The sequence below is a fragment of the Corvus hawaiiensis genome, chromosome 16, assembly GCF_020740725.1.
Source record: "Corvus hawaiiensis isolate bCorHaw1 chromosome 16, bCorHaw1.pri.cur, whole genome shotgun sequence".
NCBI classification, from domain to species: Eukaryota; Metazoa; Chordata; class Aves; order Passeriformes; family Corvidae; genus Corvus; species Corvus hawaiiensis.
In genome coordinates, this window is record NC_063228.1 from 4,065,886 (window position 1) to 4,091,156 (window position 25,271).

Sequence of the window (25,271 nt, forward strand, 5' to 3'; positions counted from 1 at the left end):
CCAGGAAAGAAAGAGCTTCCTGACAAGCAGACCAGGATGGCAATGCACAGCATGCCAACCCCTGTGGTCAGCATGTCCCCACAAACCAGTTTGTCTTGCTCTCTGGGTGAGCACAGGCCAACACGGAGCAGAGTGTGGTGGCAGAGCCTCTGCCAGCCTTTTACCCGGCGACACCGCGGCTCTGCCACTCCGGTCACCAATGCCACGGTTCAGCTCTGGCAGAACAAGCTCTGCCTCTTGTCTCTCCCACATCTGCTGGTCAGGCCGGGACCTCACAGGCTTTGGGATGTGCGTGATGCTAAAGCAGCAAGGAGGGAATTGCATTTACCTGACAGCAGGGGCGAGTTTGACACCTAAACAGAATCAGTGAAAAACCCCTTGGTGCCATTGCTCCCCCAGGACGTGCAGCTGTCCTGCAGGCTCTGGGCAAGGAAGTTGCTCCATCACAGGTACACCAAGCTCCAGAGAGGGACTGTCAGTGCTCACAGTGACCAGGACAGCCATACCCCCCGTATCCCCAAATCACACTGGGATGCTGATATTTACTCCAGCAATTTTTTATTGGGCAAAAGCATACGCAGGTATGGAGTGCTCCACCACTTGTGCATCCACTGTGGGCACCGGGAAGCCCCTCGGGCACTGGGTCCCACCCGAGCACACCCCTGCCCCGGCCGGAGAGTCCCACTGCCACCTCGTGGGAAAGGGACGCATCGCCTCTGCTCTGCCACTGGCACAGCGAGAGCAAACCTCCTCCAGCAAAACCCCTGCTCCTGCTGGGCCACACCACCCAGAGAAACCTCGAGTACCTGGCATGGAGGGAGAGGGTCCACACAGATCAGAGGCATCATGAATTATTCTGATCTTTCCGTGGCTGTCTCCATGCCTGCTCCCCAGGCTGACTGGGAAGAGACGCTGCACCCAGGGCAGGTGAGGGGAGAGTGGAAAGGCTCCCTGCAACAGGACCTGCTCCTACACTCCTGGTCTCACCAAGGTGAGCCACAGCACCACTTGAGGGCACTGGCTGTCCAGGGACAGAGCTCAGGAACTGAAATACTGGTCCCATGCAGAAGACTCAGGGGTGAGGCAAAGCCATGAATTCCCTTGTACTCCCAGTTAGCACCCGGTTATTGAAACAAGAGTTCTGTTCATTTTCATCAGGATAGGCCAGAGACAATGAAAACCCTGCTTCACTGAGCAGACAGAGAAATAAGGAGGCTACAAATCTCCCCCACAGAGGGAATGAAGCAGTGAGCAGCCTCTCATGGCTTTGAGAAATCAGCCTACAGCAACTTCCAGAAGAGGCTGGAAACAAATCGCTATTGCTGAAACTGCTGTGGGTCAAGAACATCCCACGCCACAGACACAGAGGTGGCTCTGCTCTTTGCTCCCCCCAAACACGGAGCCTCCAGTTTGCACTGGTGTGACAAGAGGGAAACCATCAATCCCTCTTGCCCCGTAACTCCATCCCTGATCCTGGCCAAAGAGCCACAGCACAAGCAGAGAGGGGGGAAAGGAGGGACAAAGGCCCTTCCACAGCCCCGTGCAGTGTCCTGGATGCAGCCCTGGTGACAGGTATGGGACACCATGGGGTGCCTTGCAGGGCCATGCTCCTGCATTCAGGACTGCAGTGACCTGGGCACTGGGTGGGCAAACTGAGCTCTGCCCTCCTGAGCTGCCAACAAGGCTGAACCAGCTCTGACCCAGAGCCAAAGGAGGAAAACAGAAGTCCACGTGCTGGGAAAGGTATCCTTGGGCCCCATACTGGTGCTACAGGGAATTCATACTGTCCTTTTGGTCAGCAAACCTGCAGTCTCCACGTCAGGGAGCAGAGGAGCCTCTCACAGTCCAGCAGCTCCAGGAAAGCAGCACTCAGGAAGGACCACACCTTTGATGGGTCCCTCTGGGCCACTGGGAAAAGGAACATCAAGCTCCTGAGCTTTACTCCTATTTTTTCTGCTTCCATATTTTGGACAAGCGGAACTTGTTCTTCTTCCTCTCTGGCTCCTGGCTCTCAAGAGATCCATCTGCAGGAGAAGGAGCAGACACAGAGCAGGTTGAGACCCACAGCCCAGGTGCCCCCCAGTGCTGCTCTGTAAGAGAAGAAAGGGCCCTTACCCAACCTCTGTATCATGTCTGCCAACATCTGGTCTTCCTCTTTCTCTCTGTAAAGAACAGCATAGTATTAGAAAAACTTTGCTGTGTTCATGACAAGCTGGTAGACACCAAAACCCATGCAAATAGTGCTCTTATTCCCCCAGTAAGAAATGACCAACCTCCACAGCATACCCTGAGAAGGCTGCAGGAAAAAAACCCTACAGTTAAGAGTCTTAGACATTAGCAAATTCCATCTGGTTCCCTTGAAAGCAAGGGCCTGTGCAGGGATTTCCAGACCTTCTCCCAGCTGGCTGATGAATCATCCGAGTTCATGGAGCAGTGAGACACCACCACACCCGAGGAGATGAATGAAACTGAGAAGCAGTAGCCCGGGGTGCTACAGAGGTGCTCACTGCCATCAGAGACAAGCACACTGCTGTCACTGCCTTGTCCTGGGCTTGTCCTAGAATCCACAAGCAGGAGTTGGTGCTCTGAGGTCAAGAAATGGAGGCTGTTCTCAGCATCAGGGGGCACAAATCCAGCTACTTGACACAGCAGTCTTCCTTTGAACTTGGGAAGGATCCAGTTCATGGCTACAGCTGTTCTTTCACTTGCTGCAGCAGACGAGCACATTCCTGACTTCATGTTCCCAAATTTCTCCTGCATCTCCCATACTGCCTCCAGCCTCCCCATCTCCAGCCTCTCCCTCTCTTCCCCCGCATTCCACATTTCCACAGCCCTTGTTCCCACAGCAGCTTGAGCTTGAGAGAGCAGTGAACAGGGCTGTGGTCCTGATCTCTTTCCAACAGCTGCCAAGGATGCAAAGACAGCAGCATTTAGGACAAGATGGTTGATGACAGGTGACCACCCATCTCTCATGGAGCAGAAGTCTGGACTACAGCCACTCATCCACACCTACAGCCTGGACAGCAGTGGAAATACAATAGTGTTGGCTCATTTCCCACCATCTGAGGACCCTCACCTGAGTCTGTCCTCATCCAGGCAATCCACAATATTGTTCCGATCGTTGACTGTGTTCAGGTACGACTCCAGCAGCTCCTTCTCTTGCTCCTTCTCCCTTGGCGTCTTCAGATCCTCTGCACAAGACAAAGCAAGCCCATCTCACAGCTACAGGCAGTACCTTCCCACTGTGGCTCCTGCCTCCACCCTGCTCCAGCAAGCCTGATTTTATTATCCTCACACTCAGGGGCACATCCTGCCTCCCTGACAAAGCCGAGGTGGGTTGGATGTTACAGGGAGTAACATCCCACCTGACAGGGGACAGCCACAGTCAGGGGACACTCACAGTGCACCCACAACCCCTGGCAGTGCCTTCAGATCTGAAGGACACCCCAGGGCTGGCACACAAAGCGGAGGCTCCTGGGGCCAGCAGGACTCCCAGTGTGGCCAGTCCTTACCTGGTTTGCTCATGAGGCGCCGCAGCTCCATCTCAATATTCCACTGCTGCTCCTCCAGGTTCTGCTGCTTCATCCTGGAAGGAATGACAGAAGTGATGAGTTACTGCCCTGCTATGCCCCAGGGTTGGATCTTTCTCCTGTCATGCTAAAGCCTCATCTCTGTGTTGCCCGCCACCTCTTCCTCCACATTTCTGAAGTTTCCCTCCTCACAAGCTCCTCACAGACCCTGGGTGCTCAAAGGCCCACCAGCTAATACATCATGATGCTGGCAGTTCTCCCAGAGACATCCTCCACCCTTCTCATCCCACCAACAGGCACATCACTTTTTTGGGCTGTAACACTCCCTCTCCTTCACTGCTCACAGGTGAAGTGCACCAGCAGACAGGTGAATTTCTGGTTGTACTCACTTGTACATCAGCTCTGATTCCTGTCTGAGCAGCAGCTGTTTCTCATGGATCAGTTTGAACCAATCCACCATAAGGGCATCCTCAGACTCATCTGCAGAGGAGACAAAGGGCAAGAAGTGGTATCAGTTCAGCCCTCCTGGCTCAAACACAAAATCTCTTGAGGGAGAGCTTAGGATGACTTGTATGAGCCCCAGGCAACCTCAAGTGAAAACAGGAGATCTTCAGAACTCCTGGGTACAAGGGATGCAGGTCACTCCCTCTGGATTTAAGGAAGCTGCTCATGGATACTCTGCTACAGGACACCCAGCTCATCTTCCACACGGCTGCCTCAACTCTGCCCCTCTGCATGACCCCACTAAGCCCTGAGAAACTGCAGCCAGCCATGATGGCCAGCCTGGCTTGGGATCCAAAAGCCAGATCAACAGTGGCCTTCCATTCCCAAAACTCTCTGATCCTCAACCAAACTAACACAAGACCTTGCTCATAAAATACATTATGAAACAGCCAGAGAAGGTTCAAAATTCCCCTGGGCAACCTGGAGTCTCACATGTAGCCTGAGTTCCTAAAAAATGGAGCCACGAGTGCCCAGGAGTAGGACATGAGCCTCACACGTCCCCACCACAGCAGAGCTGGCACCAGGTCTCCTTTACCTCCCTCGCAGGCACGCAGCTGCTTCTCCAGATCCACTCCTTTCAATTCCAGTTCATCCAGCTGCTTCTCGATGTCACGGACTTTCTCCTGGATTTTCTCCTCAGGGAGGTAGTCTGGGTGCAGCTAGGAAAGAAAATGTAGGACAAAACACAGCTCAGCACCCTCAGACTGCCTGCTGAGGTCACAAGAGAGATGGGAAAGGGCATAATGAGCCCAGCTACAGAGCCACAGCCTTGGAGGGCCAGGCCAGCAGAGGTGCAGAGCTGGCTGCTCACAACAGAGCGGTGGCCACTGCAAGGCTGTGACACGTGTGCTGCCAGTGGTAAGCCACCCACACTTGTCAGTCCACAGATATTCCCCCTCCTTCATTGGGGAATGCAATGTCTACCACAGTTTTGTTTGGCTCTGTCTCATTCCAGCTCTGACTGTCTCCCTGCATGGAAGATAACCAGCAGCCTCTCCACCTTGTCGCTGCCTCAGAGCTTTTCACCTTTTCCCTGGGCATCCAAATAAACCCTCCCAATAAGATAAACTTAGATATGTCTGGACAAGCACTCCAGAAGGATATCCAACAACCCCAGCCTGATCCCCTTACACCTGGTTTCCAGCCATACCTTGTTTGGGGACATCACTTGAAGCTTGTCTTTGCTTTTTGGGACAGGGAGTTTAACTAGAAGGGAGAAAAAAAAGAAAAGAATGTCACAACGACCTTTAAATAATTTTATGGTGTGGGACAGTGCCTACATCACCAGAGCACAACAGGTCCCAGCTACCCAACAGAGGTCACAGATGAGACATGTGCATCCACATGCCTCACCAAAGTAAGAGATGTATCCTCACAGCCTGATTTACTCCTTGTGGCTTGTCATTCAGGCCACAGGTTGCTGCTTTCATCGCCAGGGTACAGATAGTCACCTGATTCAGGTGTGACTTTGGAACTTCCACCCAAGAATATTCACTTTCATGTTCATTCACTATCTTGTTAAAACCCAAAGATATTTATTGTGGCAAAACCCGTCCCTTATTAAGCTTCCAAAGGATAGCACAGAAAGACTGGGTTACTGTCACAGGAAACACCAAGATATACTAAAAATGTCCCTCTAGTGCTCTTTTACAAAGGAGTATCAGTAAATACTGATGAAACAAAGATGGTCTAGGGGACCTCAGTGTAAATCTCAGGAAACTAAGGTTCATTTCCTCCCACAAAACACTTCCTAGGTGAGAAGTCCCTTAGGCCTCACTACACAGCATTATTTAAGCCCTGGACACCTATTAAAATCAATCCTTAAGCAATGTGTATTTGTTCCACTGTGCCTCAGCTTCCTTTGCCCAACTGTGCTGCAAGGATAACTACAGAAGAGTGTGAGGTATTTGGATACCCGAGGGGCTGGGCTGGATAATTACCACAGAGAGAGAACAGAGGCGTACGTGGATGATGTGATAAGGAAGGAAAACTCTACTATCAAAAGAGCACGGCTGTAACAAAGGCAGCAGCGATGCAGGCTCAGCACACACAAGGAGAAAGACAGGACAGACGGACTAGGGGAGCCTCCTGAGAGTCTCTGGAAACTGAGGAAGAGCTCAAGGGCAGCTCTCCAGTTTCCCAGCCCTTGCTCTGTTGTGCTTTCTAGGAAGAGCACAAAAGGAGAAGATGCTGGATGTGGCTGTGCTGCTCCCGCACTGCTGGCCTCCGTCAGGGATCTCCTCCCTCCGGATGCTGCTGGTTTGCTGCTCTGTGCACTGCCTGCAACTCACACTTCTCTTAAGGGTTCCTCCAAGAGGGACTTAGCCTGCCTGGAGCTCTATGCCTAAACAACACTTCCCTCTCCCAGCTCAGTCCTGAATCTCTGGGCTCCTTCTGAGTGGGCTCTGCAGCACCTCCAACCAAGGCAGAAAGCTGCAGCACTGATGGTGAGAAGGCCACGGTCACTGGAGGGGAAGAGAATGTAAAATGACACCCTGTGACCAGCTCAGGATCTGATATCCCCTGATACCCCCAGGTTCTGGCTTGACAGACACAGCATGGCTTGGCTGCTTGCCAGCAAGCTGGAAGTAGGACAGTTGGCAGGAAAGCCCTGGAGCCTCCTTTCTCAACAGAAAACACCACCTACCACCAAAGAAATGAGGGATCTACAGAAATGCTCACCTTCCATAGCTCACCTCAGGACTGAGGGCAGGAACAGCAGGTGACTGTTCACAGGTCTCTCTGAGTGCTGAGGTAAAAATCTACACAGAGGAGCAACAGGTCTAACCCCCAGCCTGCCCAGTGACAGCAGCAGGAACCAGCCTTTCAGGTGGCAGACTTGGGCACACGGCAAAAGTGGGGAGAGACTGCTGGGAAGGTTTCCCAATGGCCCTCCCCCACGGCAATCATTAAGCTTTAGGATGACAGATACAAACCCAGCCTCCCTTATCATAACTGCTCACTTCCTGGGAGAGACTAATGCTGAACCCTGGGGCTGACTCTGAGGAGAGAGGAGGTGGAAAGTTTTGGGAAAATGCTGGCAAAGGAGGCACATCAAACTTTTTAAAAAGACAACACAACTGGAGTTTCAATGTTTGGTAGCTGTCAAAGACGCTGGCTAAGGACAATGCTGGAACCAGCTGACAAAAAATAAAGCATGATGCCATTGAGCCATCAGGGCCCATCCTGCTCCAAGACAAACACAGGGGGCAGGACTGAGCCCTGCTGAGACAATCTTCTACTCCAGACAGGTAAGACACAGCTAGATGGGGTAAGGAAAGGGGAGACAAAGAAGCTGAGCAAACAGGACAGCAGCAAACATCAGGTTAGTTCCAGAAAATTCCATTAGCTCTGTGGTGGGATATGTCAGAGCAAGGATAGAGGGGCAATGGAGGAGAGGTGCACAGTAAAGCTGTGGCTGAACAAACAGGAGTAAGAAACTGGATTAAGAGTAGGGACAAACTGGTCAGGACATCTTTGAAAATCCAAGAAACAGCAGCCTTGGCTCCTGCTCCTGTGGGTCCCACCAGCTGGAGTCTCTGGATGACAGTTCTCTGCATTCCTTTTATTTCCTAAAGCCACTCAACTGAAGAGGAACAGAGACATCAACTAGATCCCAGTTCCCCAAATTAGGAGATGGTCCTCTTCACAGCACTAAGTCTGAAGAATGACAGGGCAATGACCCTGAAAAATTCCTATTTCAGTTTCTTCCTTTCCCACTGAATTCTCTGGCCTTGCTTCTTCCTGCTTAGGCCAAGCTGGCTAATAAAAATCAATTACACAGATTTTCCCCCCATGACAACAGCCACAGGGTTAGCCATGGAAAACTCGAGGATCCGTATCCCATACTGACCACTCGTGCTGTTCCCTGACAGTGCAGAGGAGAGAGTGACTTTGGTAGGCAGAAGAGATCTTACACGTAGCAGTGTTTGTTTTCAGCTGTTTGCCGTCTTCCTCCTTCTTGGCAGAGGCTCCAGGATCTTTCCAGTCTTGCTTTGAATTCTGACAGCTCCTGATAAGATCTGAGCTGGGAATCAACAACTTCTTTGTGAATCCACCAGATGAAGCTGGATTAAGAAGCACAGACAGGTTTTGGGTAAGAAATTTCAACCCTCATCTCATAGAAATCCCTTTATTGCCCAATGTTTCTGGCACTCATCACTACCCAACTCCACTTCTAGTCCTAGTCCTCCTCTCTTGATGATAATAAAGGGCATAAGACCAAAGTAAACATGGAAGAAGCACTAATTGCAAGGCCAGAGTAAGAGGAGAATAAACATTCAGGAGGAGAATAAACAGTTGGGAATCATCACCAAGATTTCTCAACATTACACAATCATGCAAGAGAGAATAAGTGAAATGTCTTGCAGAAGAAGGGAACCCTATGGAAACTGAATCCCTCTCCTTGGGGAAGGATGGGAGGCCACCCATCAAAGGCACAAAATAAAGGAACCATAGGGCCAAAGCAAGTGCAGAGAAAAGACCCCTGAAAGCAAGGCACAGTCTCCACCAGCACATTCCTCACATGTGCCTTGCAGCAGCAATGCCTATCCCCTTCCTGATGAGCAAAATGAAGGCAAAGCTTTTATCCTTCATACCAGAGTCTGGCTTTGCTGATGGGACAACTAATGTGCTTGGCTCTGCCTCCTTGTGTGCTGGGCTCCCTGCTCCCACCTGGGAGTTACCAGTAGGTTTCTTAGAGCCATCTTGGTCCCTGTTAAGAAAAAAGACAAAGGTAGGAAACCATCCCTCTTGCAGAATGGTCCACAGGAAAAGTTCTGGACATCCTGGTCTGGATCTCCATCTGGGATGGTCACACTTGTCATGATAATCCATCCACCAGCTCCAAAGACACTCACTTGTTGGCTACAGGCTTCAACCGAGATCTCCACCCTTCTGGGCTCTCAGACTTGTCTTCAGCAACATTTGTGCTTCCTGAAGAAAGGAATACAGCAAGGCAAATAAAAATAAACAAGAACAAAAATATCCAATAAAAAGAAACAAGCCAGATTTGAGTCTCGGGAGAATCCTAGGAGATAAGCCATGCACTGGGGCAGATACTATGATGTTATTGCAGCAAACCAGCACCAGCTCAACAAGTTTAACACGGACAGATTCAGATACAACAGGCAGTAAATCATCTCAGTGGCATTTTGTCCCTTTCAGATCAAATTCTTTAACACCTACGCAGCTACAGAAATACAGCCACAGAGTACATGAACAGGCACATTCAACAGCAATACAACACAACCACCTCAGATCTCAGAGAACAAAGGCTGGGGCAGGAAGAGGGAGAGTCCAAAAAACCCCACGAAGTCTCAGCAAACTGCAGACAGACACATCTTCTGGCCCAAAACATACAGGCCATCTGGAAGTGCCTGGGACACTGGGAAGCCCCAGAGTATCATCCGTTGGCCCACTGCTAAGTCACCATGATGGAAGTTTGGTTCAAAACAGACCAAGAGGCTGCATGAGCCTCAACTGCAGCCAAAAAATCATCCCAAACTTCTGGCAAGGTCTCCCATCTGGGAAAACCTAAGCCTTTGAAAGCCACCATGATCCCAATGTTTGATGACAGCAAGCGCAACTACAAATACCTGGCGATCCTCAGAGCAGTAAAACTCGCCATGCTAGAGGGAGCAATTGCACAGGGATAAACAGAGGTTGAGCCCCACTGCTCAGAAAACCCTTATGTGGTGGTACAGACAGAAAGGACAGGAGTCATGGATACATCTGCTGTACTGGTCCAAGGGGAAGGCATAAAGCTGGAGTGCTGTGTCCAGCCAGAGCTGTGTGAATCACTCATCCTCACCTTTGATGCCTTTTGACTCTGGCTTGTGCAAAGGGTCAACAGGTTTGCTGGCAGCCTGGCTCTGGGGCACAGGGCCTGGAATTTTTTCCTGCTTTGGTGCTGTGTACCCTGTTTTGCTGGACTGTGTTTTTGGAGCTGGACTCTGAGAACTGGTGGGAGAAAACTTGCCACTGCAAAAAAGAACAACTTAGTGAGTCTTTTTGAAAGGATGGGCCTTTTTATTGGCTTCTGTTCAAATGATTTGTATGTGTCCCTCTACATGTCTTTAATACTGAGCCACAAGAGCAGTCAGGACAAAGTAAAGAAAGATGCAGGGACTTCCCAAATTATCCCAAGGAACATCTTGGCAGAAAAAAGGGAAAGAGAAATAGTGCTTACCTGCTAGGTGCTGAGGAGCCAGTGGAACTCCGTCCTCCTGGCCTGTGTGGAGAAGTGTTTGATCCAGACAGAGCCTGTATAATATGGTTACGTGCCTGATCCTTCCCAGCGTTCACTCGGCTGACCTCAGCAGTGGTTCTGGCAGGGGCAGTTTTATCAGGGCTGTGAGGAGGCTGGGTTTGTTTTTGAGTGTCAGGAGATTTACTGCTGGAGGACTCCAATGACCGAAAAAAATTTTCTCGGGCTTGCTGTGTTTTTGCTGTGGAAGATGTCCAAGGAGGCTTTGATGGGGTGCCTTCATGGTGATCTGCTTTATTCCCCAACGAGGCACCTTTGCAGTCATCTGATTTATTTACAGCTGAGGAGGACCATGGAGTATTCACACTTTTGAAGCCAGAGCTTCCAGAGGATGAAACAGATGGCTTGGTTGAACTAGTGAAGCCTTCCTGGCTGGGTTTCTTCAACACCTGCTCTGGTTTCTTGGGTTCTGCTGCTTTCTGGAATGCCCTGGCAGCAGTAGGGGCTGGGGTACTGTCAGGTTTTTTCCCACTACTGTGGAGACCGGAGATCTGGACATTGTCTGGCTGCTGGTGGCTGGTACAGATGAACGTACCAGGCTCAGGCCCAGCTTTGTAGCTTCCAGGAAGAAGCAAGTTCCAACACTGTCTGCACCTGTGGAGACAAAAGTCTCAGGAAACATCCTCCAGAGCACTGGGAGACACACAGCTGGGAGTGCAGGCACAACTCCACCATCCACAGGAGGGTGAAGGTACCACACTGGCAGTGAGCACATTCTGTGTGCACATTCCTCAGGCACCAGAACAGGAGCTGTTGATAGCACAGCCTAAAGCAGGAAAGGTGTAGATGAAAACAGACCTGTGCAGAGAGTTTCCCTTACACACAGCTCAAGAGAAAGCCCAGGTTGCCTCCACTCTAAAAAAAAATGTGCCGCGCCACTCTGTCTCCATCCCAAAGGAACCAGGCTGGCCCCCTGTGACCCCCAGGGCTGTGCCCCTGCTTTGAAGAGCTGCTGTACCTGAAGCAGTTCCTGTGATAGAGCTTCCCATCGACCAAGTAGCGCTGCACCAGGTGCACGTGTTTGCCACAGACCCCACAGCTGCTGCTGGGGACGTTCCCACTCTCTGCCAGGACCCGTTTCTGCGGGGAGAAGCAGTGGGTGAGCAGGCAAGACCATGGCCCTGGACACAGCTACAAATCTCCCAGGCAGGTGAGCAGCTGGCATGCACAGCTAGGACAGAGAAGTGACATCCAGGAAATCCCCTCTCCCTCTAATCCCTTTGTCATGGAAGTGGAACAGCCCTTGGAAGGACAGAGTATGGGGAATATGTTCCCACAAAGCCAGAGGACCGGGGTGCCCTGTCTGCCTGTAGGCAAAGGTCTCTGATTTAAATTAGCTGGGAAAGGGCTTCTACCCTATTTTCATCCCTACTCTGCTTTGAAACCATTTCCAAGAACTGGATCACTGTTTCCTAACAAAAATAATACTACATCCTGTAAAAATCTCCATCCCCAATATCTAGGGGCAGCATACCCATGTCCTAAGACACCCATGTCCTGTTCACGATGTATCCAGGCTGACTGATGGTTTCCCAGTGACTCTCACCTCAATCTGTGCTGGAACCAGACCTCTGGATTAAACCTATCATCGTGAGCAGAAAATTTAGAGGCTAAGTCCTTACCACCAGGAGCCTTGAACTAGCCCAGTACTCTCTACCCCACGGAACAGATTTAAGGTACAAGGAACCCCCACACCCACATTTCCTACCGTGGTTACTGGGGAGGTTTCCTTTGGCTTAGCTCTGGCTGGTGGGTGGGCAGGAGGCAGTTTTGGTGGCACTGGCTTAGGAGGCTCTGAAGCAGGCTTTTTCCCAGGATGTTGCTCTGGAGATTCAGAGGAAGGACGCTTGATTCCAGCCATGCCTCCAACTGGAAGAATGGAAGGAGTATTTTTAAGGAAACACAAGGAAAACTCACAGGTTTAGGAGTAAATTACAAAGTAAGAGTATCCAGAGGTGCCTGATGGGTAACATGCAAAGCACACAAGCAGACACAGACTTCCTTCGTGAGCAGTTCTGTACTGGACTGAGGGGCAAGAGGCAACAAGTGAATTGCAACAACATTCAGCTGAAACTGCTGATTTTTCTCTTCTCAGGGAGTTTCATGAAGGGAAATACAAAAATGAAGAAATGCAAATCGCCATCTATAGATGGTAAGAACAAGACCTTGGGTTTTCAATTCCAGTCCATGGTTTGGCTGGAGCAGGCCCTGCTGGAACAGGCAGAGGTGTTATGGCTAAGGAGCTGAAGCACAGAGGGTTTGCTTCATTCAAGTTGCTGTGCTCCAGACTTGCTACACACCCTGAATATTCACTGCTGCAAGTGTCCACCCCACATCCCAGCCGGGATCCCCATGGAGCAAACAGCCTTGCTGAATGCAGAAATTACCACTAAAAACAGGTAAATCTAGAAAGATTTGGAGGTGCCACAGCGGTGCTGATGGGGAAACCAAGACTTGCCATAAGCAGCCTGCAAATGCCCAATTCTCTTTTCTTTGCAGATGGAATAGAACCTCTCAAAATTCACTGTAAGTGGAGAAAAGAGAATCTCCAACACACTTCAGTCAAGCAGGGAATGGTGCCCTGTGCCCTGGGAAGTGAGACTTCCCTGGGAAACAAGGCTTTGTGCAAAGTTTTTACAGACAAGACCCCCAAGTGTCTCACGAGGATGCTATTTCTGCATCACTTCCTATTCTGAATGAGATGTCTCTGTGTTCCTTGTGGGATATTTGAGCCAAAGCTTCACTTTCCAAGTGACCACTTAAATGGCCACTCATCTGAAAAGAGATTATACCCTGCTCAGTAATCACAGAAAGGGCAGGGAGCAGAGAGGGAGCCCAGTTCCCAGCAGTCTGCCCTCAAGAAAGCCAACTATCCAAATAAACACCCAGGGCTCCTACTGCAGGGACCAGGGGACAGCTGACCCAGTAAACAGTTCAGGCTCGAGCTGCCCCCTCACTTCCCACTTGTGCCATTTACTGAATTCCTAAAGCCCAGCACAAGGATGGGTGGCTTCAACTCTACTCTTCCCTAAAAGCATGACCTCACTAAAGCATTGTCTGCTCACCCTCTCTGTCCTCCCGTGTCCTGCTTATTCCATGGTCCTGCTGGAAGCCATCTGAAGGGCATGACTGTGATCCCATGATTCTGCTTGGTGTCAGAGGGCACATTCCAGGCTGGGCTCATTTTCAGACATTCATGTTCACCCCAGCAACAGGAATGCAACCAAAGTGTTTTGTGGGACACTAGAGAGTATAAAAATGCGCTGTGCTCGATGACGTGGTAGACAAGATGCAGGGGGGAGGGGGCAAAGACCCCAACCTGACCCAGATTCTCACCACTTGGCACAAACACGATGGAATTCGTTTGATTTCAATCAGAACGGTTTTAAAACAAGAAATAAAAAATGAAGAGAGGGAGGGAAGAAGTTGTGGAGGGAGAGAAAAATCATGCTTAAATGTGTAAAGAGGTGGAGAAGTGGGACAAGTTTAAACATTAAAGGCAACTCTGAGTGAATTGTGCTTTCTTTCCAAGATGTAGGACATTTTTAATACATATCATACATTTAGATTCACCTTAACCAGTTAAGTCATTCATGTCCCACTTTCTAAAGTTTCCTCTGGAGGAACCTGTAAAATTGGTTTATCATATTATTTCATTTTGTGTGAGCTTAAAGCCAAATATAAACCAAGACTACAATAATGCTCCTGTGAGCCCAGATAAACTCTCCAGTACGTGAATATAATGCCTTGGCAGCTCTGTGGCCTGTTTTATGTTTGACAGAATTTCTATTACAATTATGTCCGTTAGGGTGATAATTTTCTTCTCCTCCCTTCTATCAGTACTGCTGTGCTGTACAAGCCCTACCATCAATACTGTTCCACTGGCACAGCCTCACAAACAAGCTCAGCCTTGTTCTATTCCATGTTCTCACCAACCCTCAGGCATGGCAAAGACTGGAACAAGGGTGGAGGTGCTCAAGAATGGAAAGCTGAAGTAGGGACCATGGAGAGGAACCTTCAGTGCTCCTGTCTGGCTGGACCATAAGAAATTTTAGACTGTACAAAAGCACTGGTGCAACTGTAGGCTGGTGTGCAAAGAGTTCAGATCCCCCAGTGAAATAGTGCTGGTACCAAAAAGGCCTCTGTGCAGTCTGTTTTTTTTTCCAAGCTTGTTAGGAGGCAAGGGAAAGCATGAAATGAAGCCTTGAACCTTCCCACCCCTCCAGGGAATATGGCACTTACTAGGAGACCGTCCATGGAAGTAGTTATAATACTGGGAAACATAGGTGAGGATGCTCAGCCTGTCTGGTACCTTCAGAGCAACCATATCCTCTGCATCCAGCAAGGCTGGGATCCCCAGCTCCTCCTCTGCCACTCGAAATGCCTGGAGAAGGGAAAAAAAAAATAAAAATAGAGGGGTCTTGTCCATGCCAGGCAGCAGAGCTGCTCCTCATCATTAGTAAGAAAGTGCACTGCAAACAGCCCCACTCAAATAATAACTCTACTGGGGAACAGCTGCACCAGTTTAACTCCTACATTGTAGGAACCAACGGAGTCATGGCTTCCAGCCACTGCCTTGAGAAATCCAGGCAAGGAGCCAAAAATCTGGCCTGGCAAGCTGGCCATAGCTCACTGCACAGCAACTCACCTGGGCTTCCCCTGCTCTTTCTCCAGCCTGCCCATGTCTGTGAGTGCACAGCTGCAGAGAGCCAGGCCTGGCAGAAGGGGATGTGTCAGTCCAGGCTGGCAGACTCGTTTCCAGGCTCCCAGCCCAACCTGGAGCGCTCCCCAATTAACGGTGGGCTGCTAGGTGCTCGCAGGCAGCTTTCATCTCTGAGTGCTGTGCACATGTTCAAGCTTCCTGCATCCTACTGCCTGCTCTCCTCCATCTGAAAATGGGAAATCTTGGGCTGCAGGAGGGACCCCTCTCTCCCAGACCAGAAAGGGGGAAGAGAAGCGTAATGCAGAAGAACTCCTGATACATAGCTCGCTTCCAGCTTAACTGTTTTCATGCTGCCTAACATGTATTTGGGGTAAATATTCCTCTTTGTGGTGCTCTCTGCTTTGAAACTGCAGGTAAAGGAGGCAAAAACTATTTTCTCTTGCCTCTGAACAAAAGCCTTTAATAGAATACAAAAAAAATTGCAACATCCAAACTTCACCCTTGCTCAGCTCAGTTTAGGGCTTTCACTAAGGACCTTCTCCAGCCCTGTTCTTTCCCAGCTTATGGGAAAAAATCCTTTCCCTCCCCCTTTGGAGCATCCCTGTTGAAATGCCAATAAAGCAAAGAAAAACAGCACTTGCAGGACCAGAGGCACAAGGAAGGCTACTGCTGAAGTCCACAGTGAAAGGGTTAAAAAAAAAACCTTGAATATATTAAACCCCTCCGCATCTGACCTCTGGCATGGACACACACAGTGTTGGTGTACAAGCCAACCATTCCTGCTTAGAAGAAACAAACAGCCACTATTTTTCAGCAAGATAATTACCATTTTTTTCCATTGGGTATCCCAGTAAAAATGTAACAGAGCTGACATTAAAAATGCTTTCAGCCAGTTACCGCCGGCTGTGTCATCCCAGCTGCCAGCCCAGCCTGGCACTTTCCTGTCTTGTAAACTGGTACTTAATACATTCTTTGGAGCATTCCCCACTGCACTGGCTGCACAACTGGTCTGACCAGTCGAGTTTTCTTGCTGGACATTCCCAGTGTGAGGTTTAGTGGGAACACAGGTCATGCCACCTCCTGCCACCCTGTGCCACGGGTGACACGAGGGCAATGGGCACAGAACAAGTGCGAGGGGCTGCCTGGACCACAAAGAGGAGGATGCTCTGTGCACCCACCTGGTTTGGCCAGGGCCAGGTGAGCAACGCAGAGAGCAGCATCAGGATATGGTGTCCCCTGTGCCTGCAGCATCCTCATGTTCCTGGGAACTGCTTTTGTCTGGAGACCCAACAGAATCACCACCTAACAGGACCCAGTCGCCCTTGTCCTCTACCTGCCTGCCCAGGCTGGCCTTTAGAGGACCAACATGTTGTTTCTGCATTATGTTTTTCATCAGTGCAGCTCCAAGTGCCTTCCAGGGGAAGAAAGTGCCACTGCTGCCATGTCTATGCAAAATCGGAAAGTGATATGCTCGAGGCCACCCGAGCTGGCCTGGCACAGCTTCCCTCTGGCACAGGCTCTACCTGCTACACCACACCACCATCCACCAGCACCGAATCCAAGGCCTCTAGAAACTTTTCTCCTCGTTACATATTTTTGAAATCTCTAGAAAAAAAATGCCACCAACTGAAATTTTTCTAGAGTTTGGGGTTGGTTTTGTGGCACTTGAGAAGTGACACATTCTTCTTTGACAGATGACCTTATATGGCAAAGTGCAGTTCAAACAAGGCTTTTTTACATGCACAATACAGCCCTTGAAAAGAAGTCTCTGATGAGTAAGGCATCAAGGAGGGTCTGGAATAAAGCAGAGGAATAATGCTGGGAGAAGTCAGACCCACTTGTATCCCAAGGACAGCCAGAGCAAGGAAGGGTAGGAGCTAGGATGGAGAGCAGTCCAAGGGGGAGGCCAGCCCAGGAGCCCACAGAGACATGGAGGGTCAATCCCACTGACAGCACGGCCAAGGCACCAGGACACCAGCAGTGAAAGGACAACACAGACAAGTCATCCCACAGCAAGTGGAGTAAGGAAGAGAGAGCAAAACAAAGGACATAAAAGAAACTAAGAAAGGGGGAGGAGGGGACACACAGACTGCAACAAAGGAGGGGAGCAACTCTTTATGAGAAGCACAAAGAAGCTTTTCATTAATAAAAGCCGCGGAGACAGCTCGCAGAGCTCGTTTCCCAGACAGAAGCAGACACCACCAGCCCAGCTGGAGAAGGAGCAACACTCAGGGATCCTCAGCACTTCAGCCAAGATACGCTTCCATGGCAAAGAGGCCCCGACTCCTGGCAAATACCAAACCTCCAGGGCAAAACGCATGGTCTGAATCTCCCCTTGAGGAGAGGAACACACAGGGCTGAACCCCAGAGTGGCACTGACTGCTCACAGGCTGCAGCCCCAGCCTGGGGACAGATGGTCTATCATAGGAGCTGTGGACACAGCCAGGGATGAGGGGGAGCAGAAGCTAAGGAGCCATGGGGGGACAAGTTCAGCTCTCCCAGAGGCAAGAAGCACTTCAGTCAGCTCACTGCCTGAGAGCATGTCACTCCTCCAGCCCAGACAAGGGTAAGCTGCCATGGTTTGTTCATATCCCAAGCTCCTGCCAAGCAGCCATTAAACTGTGTGGAGCAATGCCAAGGGAAGAGAAATTTTATAATTCACTGCCTCTCCTTTTGTGATGGGGAGAGGGAGAGGAAAATCCTTCCTTGGATCACTAAGACCATGCTTGAATCCAGCGCAGGAGGGGGTTGGCCTGCCTAACTTCTATTTTCTTTGTGGAAAGAACATGAGAAACTCCAGTGCCAGGCTGGAGTGAAGTGTCCAGGCAGGATCAGGTTTTAGGATGTATTCACCTTGACCCCCTGCACCAGGAAGGAACAGAAGTGGAAGGACACTCCCTGTGCTTCCCCTCTCACACCAGCTACTTCCCAGCTCCTGCTCCATCCCTCAGGAGCATCACATACTCAACATATCCATGTTTTGACCTCTAGCACCTCTGTCTGAGCTCCTGCTGCCACAGGATACGCTGGAAACAGGCATCACTGTGTGGCCAACTAAGAAGTATGAACAGTCTGAAGGTGCTTTCAAGCAGCCAGCCAGCCTGGACATTGCTGTTCAAGGGAGAAGGCTGGAAGGTGCAGATTAAGGCAAAGGATTGGAACACAGCACACTCAGCACACTGTATCTGCAGGATTTCTGTTGCTAAATCACATGAGCAAAGTGCCAGGTCACAGACTAGACCAGAAGTAAACATTAAAAGTCACTTACCAACTTGTTGTTCTCGTACACATTTTCTTTTCTGAGGGAGTCAAAGTTTCTGAAATACAGAAAGAAGAGAAAAATCTCAGGTTGGTGATGTAGAGATGTGATGCTTCACTTCCAGCTCTCAAGCCTCTCAGAGCCTCACTGGCTCAGGGGACAGAGCACTCCATCCCACCCTCAGACAGCTCCAGAGAGAGCAGTGTGGCAGATCCCACCCGAGAGTCACAGACCTGCTGTACCCAGGACAGAGATGTGCAGCAGGCACAGCATCTGCCCACAGGCAGCACAAGGCAATTTTGGCACATCTACCCTTGCAAGGGCTGACTCCCACAGCTGCCTGTGGACAGGACGTGTTGATGCAAAAACACCCCAGGCAGAATGAGGGGTTCTGCTGAGACAGCCAGGAGCAACCTCTAACTCATGGGGTGGGTTTTTGTTCCCCAGAAAAGCCTTGCTCCTCTCCCACCTCAAAAAGATACACCAATGCCTGCTGGCCAGGTGTTAACACTAACACTCTCTCTCTGAAAGTGCTTTCCAGTCACATCCATGTTCTTCTCCTGTCTTGAAAGTTGTCTCCACAGAGAGCTCAGCTCCAAGGAGGTCTCTCACACATCCCCCACACACTGCACTTATCACATGCTTCTCCAGCATACCCATATCCTCTGATCCCAGAAGCTCCTGGGTCCAGCAGCACATGAGTTCTGGCTTCAAATCCTCTTTTTTTCCTCTGGCAGAACTCCACAAAACCAGCACCAGGAATCTGCCTGGGAAAACCTCTGCCCACACCATACTGCATCTGATAACACCAAAGTTGCCAGCAGAAATCTTACTCTGCTTTCCCTAGGGCTGTAACTCTGCTTTCCCTAGGGCTGCAACTCTGCTTTCCCTAGGGCTGTAACTCTGCTTTCCCTAGGGCTGTAACTTTTCATTTGTGATCATAATCAGTAACTGAAAAGGAAGTGACAATTACTGTTTGCAAATTCAAGCCAAAGTCAACAATTCCTTTCTGCTGTCCCCAGACATCGCTCTCCCTCTTCACCTCCCCCCAGATTTGCTTTCTCACTCGCTGGTCCAACCCAGATGCCACCGTCTCTGCACCGTGCTGGGAACTCAGGACCTGGGACATGCTGGGACAGGGATGAAAGCAGAGGGGAGAGTTTGTGCTACTGGAAGTAGAGCCACAGCACAGCACGCTCCCTGAGCCACAGCGGAGCGTGTCCCTTGCTTAGGAAACAGCCATCATCAGCTTTGTTTCAAACTGACTGGCACTTGCTAAACAGGGAATACAAAACTGGTGGTTGGCTGGCAGCCCTGCTCTCCAACACTGCTTCCTTCTGCCCAGGCAAGCGGGCAGGGTCAATTCCCTTCCAATAACCCCGTTTCACTTTACAATCCTTGTGTCTGCTGGCACAGAGCTGAGCAAGAGGCTGACATCTGAGAGAGAATTCTCACTGATACACCGAAAACAGCACCAACGTTTGCATTTCTTGTGTGTAGCACCTTTACATCCTGTGTGGACCCACCCTGTTAGCCCATCCCACGCCTCTGGGATGAGCCAGGGTAACCCTGAGAGGCAGGGCAAGGCTGGCTCACAGCGACCTATTCATGAGACAAACACATGATCTGTATCGCAGCAGGGGAACTTTTTCCACTGCTTGTAACAGCAAGGAGCAAGCCAGGTCCTTTATCTACTCAGCACAGAAAGTGGAGCATTACATCATAAATAAGAGAGGCACCTTAAACAGGCTGGCTCATCATGCCACAGCCTGTGCCTCCTCCCTGCTTCCCACATCTGGTATTGCTATGTGGGATAAGGAGAGAAAGAATGACAGATAAGACCCAGAGGTTAAACTCCCCCAAAGAGCACGTAAAGACAAGGCACATCCCACCTCTAAATCATAGACTCTTTCCTGTGCAAAATCAAAGGGAATTGCAGAGGTTTTACTTCAAGCAGCGCTCCTGCCCAAAGATTTCCCTTCCCTGAGACAATGGATTAAAAAGAGCAACAAAAATAATCATGCATCAAAGAACTCTCAGTGAAACAATAGATACAACCATCCTTGGGTTAAGTCAGGCCAGAAAATTGGCTTTTTTTAAGAGCCAGCTGAAGGAGGTGACTTCAGCTCTCTGCCTCACTCCCAGTTCTGCTCCCAAATAGTCTCTGTAGCATGGAAATGCAGCAGAACACTGCAAGAGCAAAAAGGAGCTCCTGCTTCCTTGGTCATTCTGACATGTAAGACACTGGAAGTACTATTTCTTGTCGGTCAGTGGCCTTCAGCCACACTCAGTGCTGTTTGCTGTGGTGATGTGTACACTCCCTGGCATGCAGCAGAGACCTAAAAACCCCAATCTTTTGATGGAGAGTGTCTCAAATCCCCTTCTATTCCTCAAAACAGAGTGCAAACAACCAGGTTATTTGGTCATTTCAAGAGTCTCCTGACCTCTCAGCATTACTCTTTCCCTGGCTAGTCAGGGTGAACTGCTTACATATAGTATTTCTTTTGGAAATTGATCTTGCTGGTGCATCTCCTATCTTGGAATATCAAAGCTCTCTGGACCAATGCAATCCTAAGACAGTGAAGGTAATACAAACAGAGAAGTAGGAGTTCTCCACTGAGAAAACGCAGGCAACTGAATTAATTGGAAGAGGTGAAAAAAACAAATGTGACCCAAGAGAGGCCTCCAGTGTTGGAAACAAATCAGAGTGGAGTTCACTAGCGCACGAATAGCAGAGAAGTTTTTAGCTCCCAAAAAACCCCTTTCCTTAGCAAATAAGTGGCTGAGCATTTCTCATGCCCACAAATCTCCGTGACCACCCCGTGCTCCAGCTGCTCAGACCCAGCACTCACAAATATGCCACAGTCCTCTGCAAGCACATGTGCTTCCATAGGAGGAATCTGCTGCTTGCAAGCACTAACTTGATTGGAAACTTGACCTTGGAGCAGACTGAGAGAAAAAAAAAATCCCAGAGCCTTCATGGCACCAAAAAAGTTTCTGCTTTTTGCCATTTTGTGCAGTCAAAAGGATCACCAAAAAACAGAGAGGAGCCCTTTGCCAGCTCCCAGTCTTTGGACAGGGGCTCAAATCCAGCATGCTCTGCTGGGAACAGGACTCTTCAGCTGCGCTCTTTCTGGAGGTGCAAACCTGGGGACGTGGGTCTGGGAACTCCAGGCAGGAGATGTCCCCCATGTGCTGATCCTCCTCTCAGGAATGCCTGCTCCACACTGCCCTGTTCTGGCTGGCAAGTGACAGAGTGCTGCCGGGGTGAGCCCCGAGCCATCCTCCCCCTGCCTACGCCTGTCACACAAACCACAAACCCACCAAGCCAGGCGCCTCTGCTTCACCCCAGCCTCTTGCTGAGGAGAGAGACTGCACACAACCCATGCCCAGCGGGGCCAGGGTGACCTCATCTTCCACCACTGAGCTGACAATGACCTGAAATGCTGCTGGAGGAAAGGGCACCGCTGCTGCTCAGCTGCCAAGGGGGATTTCACCACCAGCCCATTCCCAGAACACCAGCCTGCAGTCTGGGAAAGAGCAAGATCCTGGACGAAGAGAAGGATCTTAATCAAAACCTTTCCTTGACATCTGGCATTAATATCTGAGTGAGCGTGCACAGCTCCCCTGCCTGCTCTAACTCATTCATCAGGATAGGGCCACTAAAATCGTGGCTGAAGCTTGCACAACTTTCACCACCATACGTGGCAGCTGCTGACCTCAGCCTCCTACCATGCTGCCACGAGGCTTCATGTCCCTCCAACAGAAGATGTCCCTGGGCTCTACAGTCATCCCAGAAAATGGGCTGGAGCCTGCCTGACACAGAATGTATGCCCAGCTGGGACTGACTCTGAAGCACTCTTCATCTGGGACAAAAAAGAAGTAGATTTCCATGGTAATTCAGCATGGATCTCCACTCCCCCTGAGCATCTTTGCATGAGTGGGAAGTGAGTGGGAAATGCATTTCTAATTTTACACAGCCTGCCCTGTTCACTGGTAGCACACAAGCCAACATCAGCTAAGTTCAAGAGAAGTTATCATATTTTCCATATGTTTTCCAGCAAGAAAACAGGAAGGAAGGAGAGACCCACACCAGCCTGTCCTCTGAGCCACATAGCCCACAAGAGAAGCCCATGATTATGTCCATGTTTTGAGCTTGAAGTTTTCCTGGTAATTTTTCAGGCTCCTGCAGGAGAAATCCCCTGCACTCAGCCCAAGAATGTCATTTGTGAAACCCAAGACAGAAAACACACTATTGCAAAACCATGTTCTGCAAGTGATTCATGCAGCAGAGCTGCTGCAAACACACCAAGTGCTCCAAACACCAACTGCACCTTTCTAGTTTTACTTTCAGTCTGAAGTTTTTAATCTTTAACTAGGATCTTTGGTAGAAGCAAGGACAGGAGCCCAGGATGAACCCCTGGGAAGCAGGAGTCACAGCCACACTTGCACCCAGCTGCACTTCTCCACTGCTGCCCCCTGCACCAAGAACACTGAGAGAAGCTTTTAAGGATACATGGAGAATCTGCACAAGTATTCTGCCCCAGGATCTGACACATGGCACCTGGCAACCCTGGCCACCAATGACCTGAAACCATTTCCTTCCAGCAGGACTTTGCCCAGTCAATGGTACATGTGGTGCTTTCCTGTATTACAGCACTGACGCTGATGAAGGAGGTCACAAATAAAGGCTTCTCTTACTTTAACCTTCAGGCAGCCCTTGCTGAGCTGGTCCAAGTGAGAAAGAGCTTCTGTGATGTCCCAAATAAAGTCAGGCAGAATGTCCACCATAAAAGAAAATGAATGGGAACAGAGAGATGCCTCAAGGAACATCTTCCCTCTTCAGCACAGAATTTATTTAAGGGATGTCTATCCACTATCCTTGTTGCACAGTTCAAGGACTATAAACAACCCACTAAACTGGGCAACAGGATTATTCCAGCTCTCACGTCGCTGAGCCCGTGTACAGCTGTGCGCCGGATGGGCCAGCTGCAGGAAGCAGCCACAGCCCCTCCACAAGGAACACCTCAACCTTTCTGCCCTGGCGTTTTATATTTTTGGGACTGTGAATCAAAGGAAGGAAAGGAATATTTGGAGTCACGTGGATGTGACAACATGTCAGGAAGTCATAAACGGCAACACCATGGTGACTGCCCATGCACTGGGACAACAAAGAGTGTGCCTGGAGCTCCTGTACTAACCTCCCGCTGCCCAAGTCTGCTCCAGTTTCTGTCAAGTTTCAGGACAACAGAGGAGAAAAAACAGGAGATCTTCTCTTCGGTTCAACCAGAAGCAAGACACCTGCAAGAGGGATGTCTGCACACAAACCCATGTGGCAGGATGTCCTTGGAGCATGAGGAAAATGGCAGAATACATGGTACAGGAGGAAAACTGCAGTACAGACCACCCAACCTGTTCCTCACCCAGCTGGGCACATCTGACCAGGAGAGACCTAACACTTAAATCAATATTCCTGGGCACTATTTCCAGTGCTCCCTTGCCTGAATCTTCCCCCTCAATCCCCCCATCTCAAAGTCCAAAGAGCCCAGAAGGGAAAAAAAAACCAACCAAAAAACCCAGCCGATAAAGCAGGATCTTTGACTCCCTTTGGTGATCCACCTTCCCAGATGTTAACATTTGGGCAGGGACAGTTCAAAACCCACAGGGCACCAGCAACGGCACCAGCAAGGTGTGGAAAGCACTTAACCTCCCACAGACAGAGCTCTAGATGGGAAGAAAAAGGATGTGCAGGAATCCAGTGGCTGTGGGGCCCTGCCCTTTCACCGCATTTTATTTAAATAGCCCTCGCCTTGCGACCTGTGAGCGCTGCGCTGCTGTCGGGCTGAGCGAGGAGAGCCCAGCCAGAGCAAACACAAGAGCAAAGAAGGAAACACTGCCCCAAAGATCAGTGCCTGAACTTGTTTTGCAATGGAAAGGACACATTTAGAACATTTATAATCCAGCTACTGAGGGAAGAAAAGGGAAAAAGGAAAAATATATGGAAAAAAACCAGCACGTAGGCTGGGAGAGTGGAGCTTTTCTCTTGGAGATTCTGAGCGTGGGTGTGAGCAGAATGCTGCTGGTGATGTGCCCGCAGGGAGGGCAAGAGCCCAAGGAAGGTGGAAGGCCGGGGGTCCACAGCTCGATGGACGGCGGGATGGCCACAGCCCATCCACAATTCGATGTAAGGCGGGATGGCCACAGCCTGGCGAGGGGTCCTGGGCAGATGGAGAACCCGCGATCTGCAGCTCGATGGACGGTGGGGTGGCTGCAGCCCAGCGAGGGCTCTGCGGGGATGGAGGACACGGGGTCCGCAGCTCGATGGACGGCGGGATGGCCACAGCCCAGCGAGGGTCCCGGGCCGCGAGCGGGGCTCCCACCCCGCCGGAGCGGCAGCGCGGCCCTCGACGCCCGGCACGGTACTCACATGAGGTCGGGGCGGTGTCGGTGCAGGATGGCGCAGAAGGCGAGGCCGTCGCGGAACGAGGTGGTCATGTTGGTGATGCTGACATCGCGGTAGCCCTCGCACTGCTGCCGGCACCACAGCTGCAGGTTCTGGATGGCCGCCATGGCCCGCGACCCGCGCGGAGCCGCCGGGCACCGCGCCCCGGGGCTCGGCGAGGCCGGGCAGGGCCGGGCACCCTCCGCACCGCGCCGTGCCCACCGCGGGCCGAGCAGCCGGCGGGGGGCGGCCGGACCGGCGGCGGGAGGCGGGGAAAGGGGCGGGCGAGGGGCGGGGAAGTGGCGGCGAACGCGCGGCTGCGGGGCCGCCTCGGCTCGGGGACCGGGCAGCGGCACCTCGGGCACCCGCGGGGCCCCGCACGTCGCGCTGCTGCAAAGGGCAGGGGCAGTTTCCTTTGCTCCCACACCAAAGCGGCGAAACGGCCTGCCCGAAGGGGCGGCCTCCAGGGGAGGCGTGAATCGTATTTAGTCACTGGGAAGGATGTTTTCTCCCCATGTGGAGGAGAAAAAGTTAAAAAGCAGCAAAGATCACCGAAATGTAACCGTCCGCTGGATAATGCCGCGCTGGGTGGGCGGATACATCCC

General features: G+C 50.8%; 1 protein-coding gene across 2 annotated transcripts; it reads right to left on the reverse strand.

Moving 5' to 3' along the window:
* Positions 1–541: 541 nt before the first annotated feature.
* On the reverse strand, positions 542–24,891 carry MICALL2 (MICAL like 2). Of its 2 annotated transcripts, XM_048320988.1 has the most exons (17): positions 24,652–24,891; positions 18,234–18,282; positions 14,545–14,686; positions 12,011–12,171; positions 11,261–11,382; positions 10,225–10,896; positions 9,847–10,016; positions 8,894–8,969; positions 8,633–8,748; positions 7,952–8,101; positions 5,185–5,240; positions 4,570–4,693; positions 3,920–4,010; positions 3,513–3,586; positions 3,077–3,191; positions 2,116–2,162; positions 542–2,024 (listed from the first exon to the last, which is right to left on the reverse strand). In XM_048320988.1, exons 1-17 carry the CDS (start codon positions 24,792–24,794, stop codon positions 1,945–1,947), a joined length of 2,388 nt encoding a protein of 795 aa, XP_048176945.1. In that variant the 5' UTR covers positions 24,795–24,891; the 3' UTR covers positions 542–1,944. The 2 variants fall into 2 exon arrangements, with proteins under 2 accessions (XP_048176945.1, XP_048176947.1); XM_048320990.1 differs by lacking the exons at positions 14,545–14,686; positions 18,234–18,282; positions 24,652–24,891 and adding an exon at positions 13,876–13,897.
* Positions 24,892–25,271: the final 380 nt, after the last annotated feature.